Below are 11,080 nucleotides of genomic sequence, written 5' to 3' on the forward strand. Positions count from 1 at the left end.
TCCAACATTTGCCTGCATCTGCGCGAGCGTTTGGACACGTGAACTACACATGCTAGCAAAATTAGCTAATTGGACATAAGTAATGGACATTATCGAACAAAACAACGATTTATTGTGGAACTAGGATTCCTGGCACTGCATTCTGATGAAGATAATCAAAGGTAAGGGAATATTTATGATGTAATTTCGTATTTCTGTTGACTCCAACATGGCGGAGAAATTTTGTTACTATCTGAGTGCCGTCTCAGATTATTGCATGGTGTGCTTTTTACGTAAAGTTATTTTTAAATCTGACACAGCGGTTGCATTAGGAACAAGTGTATCTTTAATTATATGTAAAACATGTACCTTTCATCAAAGTTTATGATGAGTATTTCTGTTATTTGACGTGGCTCTCTGTAATTACTCCGGATATTTTGGATATTTCTGAACATGGCACCAATGTAAACTAAGATTTGTGGATATAAATATGCACATTATCGAACAAAACATAAATGTATTGTGTAATATGATGTCCTATGAGTGTCATCTGATGAAGATCATCAAAGGTTAGTGATTAATTTTATCTCTATTTCTGCTTTTTGTGACTCCTATATTTGGCTGGGAAAATGGCTGTGTTTTTCTGTGGCTATGTACTGAGCTAACATAATCGTTTGGTGTGCTTTCGCCGTAAATCCTTTTTGAAATCAGACATGTTGGCTGGATTCACAACATGTGTAGCTTTCATGAAATTTTATGAAATATTGAATTTTATAGTAATATATTTGAATTAGGCGCGCTACATTTTTTCTGGCTTTTGGCCAAGTGGGACGCTACCGTCCCACATATCCCAGATAAGTTAATTCCCTTATCTTACATAATTTGCACTCACTGTGTATAGACTTTTGTTTTCTTTTTTCTACTGTATTATTGACTGTATGTTTTGTTTATTCCATGTGTAACTCTGTGTTGTTGTATGTGTCGAATTGCTATGCTTTATCTTGGCCAGGTCGCAGTTGCAAATCAGAACTTGTTCTCAACTAGCCTACCTGGTTAAATAAAGGTGAAATAAAATAAATAAAATAAAATGCTAATCCCCATTAAAATGACATGTTATTCCCATCCCCATTATAATGACATGTTATTCCCATCCCCATTATAACGACATGTTATTCACATCCCCATTATAATGACATGTTATTCCCATCCCCATTTACACTAAAATTCAAAAGTTTGGAGTCACTTAGAAATGTCTTTGTTTTTGAAATAAAAGCATCAAATTGATCAGAAATACAGTGTAGACATTGTTAATGTTGTAAATGACTATTGTAACTGGAAACGGCAGATTTTGTAATGGAATATCTCCATAGGCATACAGAGGCCCATTATCAGCAACCATCAATCCTGTGTTCCAAAGGCATGTTGTGTTCGCTAATCCAAGTTTATCACTTTAAAAGGCTAATTGATCATTAGAAAACTATTTTTTGCAATTATGTTAGCACAGCTGAAAACTGCTGTCCTGATTAAAGAAGCAATAAAACTGGCCTTCTTTAGACTAGTTGAGTATCTGGAGCGTCAGCATTTGTGGGTTCGATTACAGGCTCAAAATGGCCAGAAACAAAGACATTTCTTCTGAAACTCCTCAGTCTATTATTTTTCTCAGAAATGAAGGCTATTCCATGTGAGAAATTGCCAAGAAACTGAAGATCTCGTATAATGCTTTGTACTACTTCCTTTATAGAACAGCGCAAACTGGCTCTAACCAGAATAGAAAGAGGAGTGGGAGGCCCCGGTGCACAACTGAGCAAGAGGACAAGTACATTAGAGTGTCTAGTTTGAGAAACAGACGTCTCACAAGTCCTCAACTGGCAGCTTCATTAAATAGTACCTGCAAAAAACCAGTCTCAACGTCAACAGTGAAGAGGCGAATCTGGGATGCTGGCCTTCTAGGCGGAGTTCCCCTGTCCAGTGTCTGTGTTCTTTTGCCAATCTTAATATTTTATTTTTATTGGCCAGTCTGAGATATGGCTTTTTCTTTGCAACTCTGCCTAGAAGGCCAGCATCCCGGAGTCGCCTCTTCACTGCTGACGTTGAGACTGGTGTTTAGCGGGTGTAGCGAAATGCTTGTGTTCCTAGATCCAACAGTGCAGTAGTATCTAACTAAATGCTTGTGTTCCTAGCTCCAACAGTGCAGTAGTATCTAACTAAATGCTTGTGTTTCTAGCTCCAACAGTGCAGCAGTATCTAACTAAATGCTTGTGTTTCTAGCTCCAACAGTGCAGTAGCATCTAACTAAATGCTTGTGTTCCTATCTCCAACAGTGCAGTAATATCTAACTAAATGCTTGTGTTCCTAGCTCCAACAGTGCAGTAGTGTCTAACTAAATGCTTGTGTTCCTAGCTCCAACAGTACAGTAATATCTAACTAAATGCTTGTGTTCCTAGCTCCAACAGTGCAGCAGTATCTAACTAAATGCTTGTGTTCCTAGCTCCAACAGTGCAGTAGTATCTAACTAAATGCTTGTGTTCCTAGCTCCAACAGCGCAGTAGCATCTAACTAAATGCTTGTGTTCCTAGCTCCAACAGTACAGTAATATCTAACTAAATGCTTGTGTTCCTAGCTCCAACAGTGCAGTAGCATCTAACTAAATGCTTGTGTTCCTAGCTCCAACAGTACAGTAATATCTAACTAAATGCTTGTTTTCCTAGTTCCAACAGTGCAGTAGTATCTAACTAAATGCTTGTGTTCCAAGCTCCAACAGTGCAGTAATATCTAACTAAGTGCTTGTGTTCCTAGCTCCAACAGTGCAGTAGTATCTAACTAAATGCTTGTGTTCCTAGCTCCAACAGTGCAGTAGTATCTAACTAAATGCTTGTGTTCCTAGCTCCAACAGTGCAGTAGTATCTAACTAAATGCTTGTGTTCCTAGCTCCAACAGTGCAGTAGTATCTAACTAAATGCTTGTGTTCCTAGCTCCAACAGTGCAGTAGTATCTAACTAAATGCTTGTGTTCCTAGCTCCAACAGTGCAGTAGTATCTAACTAAATGCTTGTGTTCCTAGCTCCAACAGTGCAGTAGTATCTAACTAAATGCTTGTGTTCCTAGCTCCAACAGCGCAGTAATATCTAACTAAATGCTTGTGTTCCTAGCTCCAACAGTGCAGTAGTATCTAACTAAATGCTTGTGTTCCTAGCTCCAACAGTACAGTAATATCTAACTAAATGCTTGTGTTTCTAGCTCCAACAGTGCAGTAATATCTAACTAAATGCTTGTGTTCCTAGCTCCAACAGTGCAGTAGTATCTAACTAAATGCTTGTGTTCCTAGCTCCAACAGTGCAGTAGTATCTAACAATTCACTACAACACACATAAAGTTATAAGAATGGAATATTTAAGTATTAGGATGAGCAATGTTGGAGTGGCATTGACTAAATACAGCAGAATAGAATACAGTAGATACATATGAGATGAGTAAAGCAGAATGTAAACATTATTAAAGTGACCAGTGATTCCATGTCTATGTATAGAGGGCAGCAGCCTCTAAGGTGGAGGGTGGAGTAACATTATTAAAGTGGCCAGTGATTCCATGTCTATGTATAGAGGGCAGCAGCCTCTAAGGTGGAGGGTGGAGTAACATTATTAAAGTGGCCAGTGATTCCATGTCTATGTATAGAGGGCAGCAGCCTCTAAGGTGGAGGGTGGAGTAACATTATTAAAGTGGCCAGTGATTCCATGTCTATGTATAGAGGGCAGCAGCCTCTAAGGTGGAGGGTGGAGTAACATTATTAAAGTGGCCAGTGATTCCATGTCTATGTATAGAGGGCAGCAGCCTCTAAGGTGGAGGGTGGAGTAACATTATTAAAGTGGCCAGTGATTCCATGTCTATGTATAGAGGGCAGCAGCCTCTAAGGTGGAGGGTGGAGTAACATTATTAAAGTGGCCAGTGATTCCATGTCTATGTATAGAGGGCAGCAGCCTCTAAGGTGGAGGGTGGAGTAACATTATTAAAGTGGCCAGTGATTCCATATCTATGTATAGAGGGCAGCAGCCTCTAAGGTGCAGGGTTGAGTAACCGGGTGGTGGCTGTGTAGCCACGGCTATTTAACAATCTGATGGCCTTGAGATAGAAGCTGTTTTTCAGTCTCTCGGTCCCAGCTTTGATGCACCTGTACTGACCTCGCCTTCTGGATGATAGCGGGGTGAACAGGCAGTGGCTCGGGTGGTTGTTGTCCGTGATGATCTTTTTGGTCTTCCTGTGACATCGGGGATGTAGGTGTCCTGGAGGGCAGGTAGTTTGCCCCCGGTGATGCGTTGTGCAGACCGCACCACCCTCTGGAGAGCCCTGCGGTTGTGGGCAGTGCAGTTGCCGCTCAGGCGGTGATACAGCCCGACAGGATGCAGCCTACATAGTGTGATATTAAAGTGTTGTTTTTAAACTTACTTGAGGAAGTATCTCTGTCCAGAGGGGGTCTGAGCCACCTCCCAACCCGGGGGCAGGGGCATGTCATCTGGGATCTCATAGGACGACTGTCGGAGGTTCGATGGAGGGGCGCCCGCGGGGACCATGCCCAACAGGGGTGACACTGCCCCTAGCTGTAGAGAGGCCGGAGACGAGTGGGCACGCACGTGGTGGGGGGCGAGGGCACCAGCCGTACCTGCGTCTGTGCTGGCCTGGGTGGAGGTAGGGAGGAGAGGAGATGAGGGGGGATGAGGAGGGGGAGAGAGGAGAGGGAGAGAGCAGGGGGAGAGAGGAGAGGGAGAGAGGACGATTAGAGAGGAGAGAAGAGGAGGAGAAGGACAGAGAAGAAGAGAGAGGAGGGGAGAGAGGAGAGAAGAGATGGAGGAGAGAGGAGGGGGAGAGAGGAGAAGAGATGACATGAGGGGGAGAGAGGAGAAGAGAGGAGAAGAGGAGGGAGGAGGAGAGGAGGGGGAAAGAGGAGGAGGAGAGAAGGGAGAGAGGAGAGAGGAGGAAGGGGAGAGAGGAGGAGAGAGGAGAGAGGAGGAAGAGAGAGGAGGAGATGAGAAGGAGAGGGGTAGAGAGGAGTCAGGGAAGTGATTTAAGTCACCCTTCCGTTGAAAAATGACCAGTAATGCACACCAGATTACCCATGGAAGGTTTTTAATGAGAAAACTCATTAGAAGTGGTTCAATCATGTTCGTCACTACAAGTATTGGGAAAGCTCCTCAATACAGTTACTTCACACTGGAAGAAGTTACTATAAATATACTTTAATATTGTCTTGTTACACACAGTGTGTAATGGAAATGTGTTTCCTGCGTATCCCAACTCCCCCTGAGAAACCCACAGAGAGTGGGGTCACGGCCAGGGTCACCGTTGTACAGCGCCCCTGGAGCAATTAGTTAAGTGTCTTGCTCAAGGGCACATTGACAAATTGTTCACCTTGCTGGCTCTGGTATTCCAACCAGCAACCTTTTGTTTGCTGGCCTAATACTCTAACCTCAAGGCTACCTGCCGCCCCTAAAGCCAATAAGGAAAATAAAGTTCACTTCACTAAAGTTACTTTGAAAAGAAGTCCACTACATCCAAACTACTTTGTGAAAAATTATCAGATCAAAAAATTGCAAGAAGAGATAACATTTGGGCTTATATTTTAACAGAATGTATAATGTAGCCTATTAAACACAACAAGCATGTTTCAAGTGAGATTTAGGCAGGTCTGATGACAGGAAATAAAGGAACTGCCTGCTTCACCCATAGTTAATTATATTCTAAATCAAATCAAATCAAATCAAATCAAATTTTATTAGTCACATACACATGGTTAGCAGATGTTAATGCGAGTGTAGCGAAATGCTTGTGCTTCTAGTTCCGACAATGCAGTAATAACCAACAGTAATCTAACCTAACAATTCCACACTACTACCTTACACACATACACAAGTGTAAAGGGATAAAGAATATGTACATAAAGATATATGAATGAGTGGTGGTACAGAACGGCATGGCAGATGCAGTAGATGGTATAGAGTACGGTATATACATATGAGATGAGTACTGTAGGGTATGTAAACATAAAGTGGCATAGTTTAAAGTGGCTAGTGGTACATGTATTGCATAAAGATGGCAAGATGCAGTAGATGATATAGAGTACAGTATATATACATATGAGATGGGTAATGTAGGGTATGTAAACATTGTATTAAGTGGCATTGCTTAAAGTGGCTAGTGGTACATTTTTACATAATTTCCATCAATTCCCATTTTTAAAGTGGCTGGAGTTGGGTCAGTATGTTGGCAGCGGCCGCTAAATGTTAGTGGTGGCTGTTTAACAGTCTGATGGCCTTGAGATAGAAGCTGTTTTTCAGTCTCTCGGTCCCTGCTTTGATGCACCTGTACTGACCTCGCCTTCTGGATGATAGCGGGGTGAACAGGCAGTGGCTTGGGTGGTTGTTGTCCTTGATGATCTTTATGGCCTTCCTGTGACATCGGGTGGTGTAGGTGTCCTGGAGGGCAGGTAGTTTGCCCCTGGTGATGCGTTCTGCAGACCTCACTACCCTCTGGAGAGCCTTACGGTTGTGGGCGGAGCAGTTGCCGTACCAGGCGGTGATACAGCCCGACAGGATGCTCTCGATTGTGCATCTGTAGAAGTTTGTGAGTGCTTTTGGTGACAAGCCGAATTTCTTCAGCCTCCTGAGGTTGAAGAGGCGCTGCTGCGCCTTCTTCACAACGCTGTCTGTGTGGGTGGACCAGTTCAGTTTGTCCGTGATGTGTACACCGAGGAACTTAAAACTTTCCACCTTCTCCACTACTGACCCGTCGATGTGGATAGGGGGGTGCTCCCTCTGCTGTTTCCTGAAGTCCACAATCATCTCCTTTGTTTTGTTGACGTTGAGTATGAGGTTATTTTCCTGACACCACACTCCGAGGGCCCTCACCTCCTCCCTGTAGGCCGTCTCGTCGTTGTTGGTGATCAAGCCTACCACTGTAGTGTCATCCGCAAACTTGATGATTGAGTTGGAGGCGTGCATGGCCACGCAGTCGTGGGTGAACAGGGAGTACAGGAGAGGGCTCAGAACGCACCCTTGTGGGGCCCCAGTGTTGAGGATCAGCGGGGTGGAGATGTTGTTACCTACCCTCACCACCTGGGGGCGGCCCGTCAGGAAGTCCAGGACCCAGTTGCACAGGGCGGGGTCGAGACCCAGGGTCTCGAGCTTGATGACGAGTTTGGAGGGTACTATGGTGTTAAATGCTGAGCTGTAATCGATGAACAGCATTCTCACATGGGTATTCCTCTTGTCCAGATGGGTTAGGGCAGTGTGCAGTGTGGTTGCGATTGCGTCGTCTGTGGACCTATTGGGTCGGTAAGCAAATTGGAGTGGGTCTAGGGTGTCCGGTAGGGTGGAGGTGATATGGTCCTTGACTAGTCTCTCAAAGCACTTCATGATGACGGAAGTGAGTGCTACGGGGCGGTAGTCGTTTAGCTCAGTTACCTTAGCTTTCTTGGGAACAGGAACAATGGTGGCCCTCTTGAAGCATGTGGGAACAGCAGACTGGGATAAGGATTGATTGAATATGTCCGTAAACACACCAGCCAGCTGGTCTGCGCATGCTCTGAGGACGCGGCTGGGAATGCCGTCTGGGCCTGCAGCCTTGCGAGGGTTAACACGTTTAAATGTTTTACTCACCTCGGCTGCAGTGAAGGAGAGCCCGCAGGTTTTGGTAGGGGGCCGTGTCAGTGGCACTGTATTGTCCTCAAAGCGGGCAAAAAAGTTGTTTAGCCTGTCTGGGAGCAAGACATCCTGGTCCTCGACGGGGCTGGTTTTCTTTTTGTAATCCGTGATTGACTGTAGACCCTGCCACATACCTCTTGTGTCTGAGCTGTTGAATTTCGACTCGATTTTGTCTCTGTACTGAGACTTAGCCTGTTTGATTGCCTTGCGGAGAGAATAGCTACACTGTTTGTATTCGGTCATGCTTCCGGTCACCTTGCCCTGGTTAAAAGCAGTGGTTCGCGCTTTCAGTTTCACGCGAATGCTGCCGTCAATCCACGGTTTCTGGTTTGGGAATGTTTGTAGTTCCAGTAGTTAACTCCACCACTCCATGGCAAAAAACAGTTATTAACTAGTGGAAACACTGCCTAGATTTACATTTAGTTCAACTACCACCAAGCTACTGCGAAATGTAGTTTCATTTATAGTTAAACTACATGCAGGTCACTACTCACTTCAAAGTCATTATTTTAATGAATTATAGCCACGTTTTCTAAAGAGTAAAGAGTTGAATAAAGAGGTAGTTGTTGCATGCAATAAGAAGAAACATTTTAGGTCATGAGCTTGAGTAAACATGAATAAGAAGTAGGAGCCGTTTCATGATGCTCCTCATAAAGGCAGAGGAGGAGAGGGCTGCTGCTACAGCGTCATGGTGCTCCTCATAAAGGCAGAGGAGGAGAGGGGGGCTGCTACAGCGTCATGGTGCTCCTCAAAGGCAGAGGAGGAGAGGGCTGCTGCTACAGCGTCATGGTGCTCCTCATAAAGGCAGAGGAGGAGAGGGCTGCTGCTACAGCGTCATGGTGCTCCTCATAAAGGCAGAGGAGGAGAGGGCTGCTGCTACAGCGTTATGGTGCTCCTCATAAAGGCAGAGGAGGAGAGGGGGGCTGCTACAGCGTCATGGTGCTCCTCATAAAGGCAGAGGAGGAGAGGGGGGCTGCTACAGCGTCATGGTGCTCCTCAAAGGCAGAGGAGGAGAGGGCTGCTGCTACAGCGTCATGGTGCTCCTCATAAAGGCAGAGGAGGAGAGGGCTGCTACAGCGTCATGGTGCTCCTCATAAAGGCAGAGGAGGAGAGGGCTGCTGCTACAGCGTCATGGTGCTCCTCATAAAGGCAGAGGAGGAGAGGGCTGCTGCTACAGCGTCATGGTGCACCTCATAAAGGCAGAGGAGGAGAGGGCTGCTACAGCGTCATGGTGCTCCTCATAAAGGCAGAGGAGGAGAGGGCTGCTGCTACAGCGAATCAGGGAGAACAACTGTCCCGACAGCCATACTCCGACAAGTCTGAATGCGCTCTGTTAGCTCAACTCTTTACCAAAGATCACAAACTAAAAAGAAGAAATTGTCAATAGGATTGAGTGAGTCAAAAACCAGCATATGATTTCGTAACCGTATTACTAGATAAATATGCTACATTGTTTCACAAACCGCGCTGGTAGCATCCACTTCTACACAAACTTACCTGTTGCTATCAGAGTAAAAGACATTTTGTTAAAATTTTACAAACATCAAAAGTTACACCTTTAATCAATCTTAAAACGAATAATGTATGTTAATCATGGTACTGTATATTAATACGCTTATTTAGGCAACGCAAACAAATACTGATTTATTATAAAATAACCCATATGCAAATACAACTTTATGCAAATACAACTTTATGCAACTACAACTTGTGTACTAACTTGAAGTAACTATTTTTTTAAAGTATAATAATGTAATTCATGCATAACAGCACGCAGTACTATAGTAATAACACTTTAAACGTTAATCAACAACTCCCTCAAAGGTTACCGTGCTCAGTTGTTGATTGGTCTGTATTTAGGAAACAGAAGATAACTTCTCAATGAATTGAATTAGTTAAAGACATGCTCCTGAACTTTGGCGACTACTAAATATGTTTTAAACCTCCCGCTTTTGTCTGGAGTTTTGGGACACTCCCGACTAGTAACATGTGTGCGTGAGAGTAAAACAACACAAAGGGTTTTCCTCTACTAGTAAAGTGTCGGGGGCCTAGTAGGTGGGTTGTGTGTCAGGGTGGTCTCTCTCGTCTTACTTGTCTGGAGTGGGACTTTGGCTCTGGCGGTTTGAAGAAGGAATCGGGTAGCTTTCTCATCCTCATGGGGACGGAGGGGGGGACGATTGTGTTTTTCGGGTTCATAACAGCGTTGAAAAGGGCCTCCAGATCCGTCTCCGAGTCTCCCCGGACGTGGACTATCTGGTGACCGGCTGGAGGGTTGTGCTGGCTGGGATCCATGGTTATTCCAAAAACAATACAACAAGTATTTGCCCGAGAAAAAATGTCTATAAAAGATTCAAAGAGCCAAAATCAATGCAACGTTTTCTTTACAACGAAACTGAAAACCTCAAATCATCGAACCTCCAAAAGTAAATTCTTCCAAAAGTAAATTCGATGAAGTTGTTAAATTATTGTGAATGTATTTTCTCCCAACAATATGTCTAAAGGCTAACTATGGTAATCTCCGAAAACTCTTCTTTCTGCTGTTTCGGAAAGACACACTAGCTAATATAACAACGCGCATTTCTACCCCACTGTATCTGTTTCCAAAAAGAAACACAAAGAAAACAGCTAAAAACTTATCTCGAGCGAAACTCAAATAACTGCACAGATTAACTTTCGAGAGTTCACCGATTTTGCCATGAAACACGAGTGACAGCGCGCATTGCAAATCATTGCCTTCTTTCTCACTGTTGTAAAGTTGAAGCTGACTTGGTTCGACACTCCGAGCAGGACATCCGAGTCTGACTCATGTGATCTGAACCTCGGAATGGGCAGGGCTTGGGATCATTCACTGGGACAGAGACCACATCCCCTTTCTCTAGTGGGGAGAACTTTCTCCACAGCAACGTTTAATCAACTATTCTTACTACTGTTAGACAGATCTTAGACTAATCTGCAGTGTTTTTGTGACGGGAAACTCTGTGTTATTGTTATAGCAATTGAAATGCCATTGTATTGTCATGCCTTCCTTAGTAAATGATTAATAAACTATAGTCTTAGTAAATAATATCAATTCAAGGGGCTTTATTGGCATGGAAAACATGTGTTAACATTGCCAAAGCAAGTGAAATAGATAATATACAAAAGTGAAATAAACAATTAAAAAGAACAGTAAACATTACACTCATAGAAGTTCCAAAAGAATAAAGACATTTACAAATGTCATATTATGTAAATATACAGTGTTGTAACGATGTACAAATGGTTAAAGTACACAAAATACAATGGGTTGTATTTACAATAGTGTTTGTTCTTCACTGGTTGCCCTTTTCTTGTGGCAACAGGTCACACATATTGCTGCTGTGATGGCACACTGTGGTATTTCACCCAGTAGATATGGGAGTTTATCAAAAT

The 11,080-nt window shown here is 43.8% G+C and overlaps 1 protein-coding gene across 1 annotated transcript in view; it reads right to left on the minus strand.

The window, feature by feature from the left end:
• Positions 1-10,460, minus strand: part of LOC139549549 (transcriptional coactivator YAP1-like) — a 139,422-nt gene extending 128,962 nt beyond the window's left edge. Inside the window, exons 1-2 of the mRNA XM_071360159.1 lie at positions 9,761-10,460; positions 4,419-4,648 (exon numbers count right to left, since the gene is read on the minus strand). Of these exons, the coding sequence (XP_071216260.1) occupies positions 4,419-4,648; positions 9,761-9,961 (431 nt within the window). The 5' untranslated portion in view covers positions 9,962-10,460. The remainder of the gene's footprint in view (positions 1-4,418; positions 4,649-9,760) is intronic.
• Positions 10,461-11,080: the final 620 nt, after the last annotated feature.

The sequence above is a fragment of the Salvelinus alpinus genome, chromosome 22 (genome assembly GCF_045679555.1).
Source record: "Salvelinus alpinus chromosome 22, SLU_Salpinus.1, whole genome shotgun sequence".
NCBI classification, from domain to species: domain Eukaryota; kingdom Metazoa; phylum Chordata; class Actinopteri; order Salmoniformes; family Salmonidae; genus Salvelinus; species Salvelinus alpinus.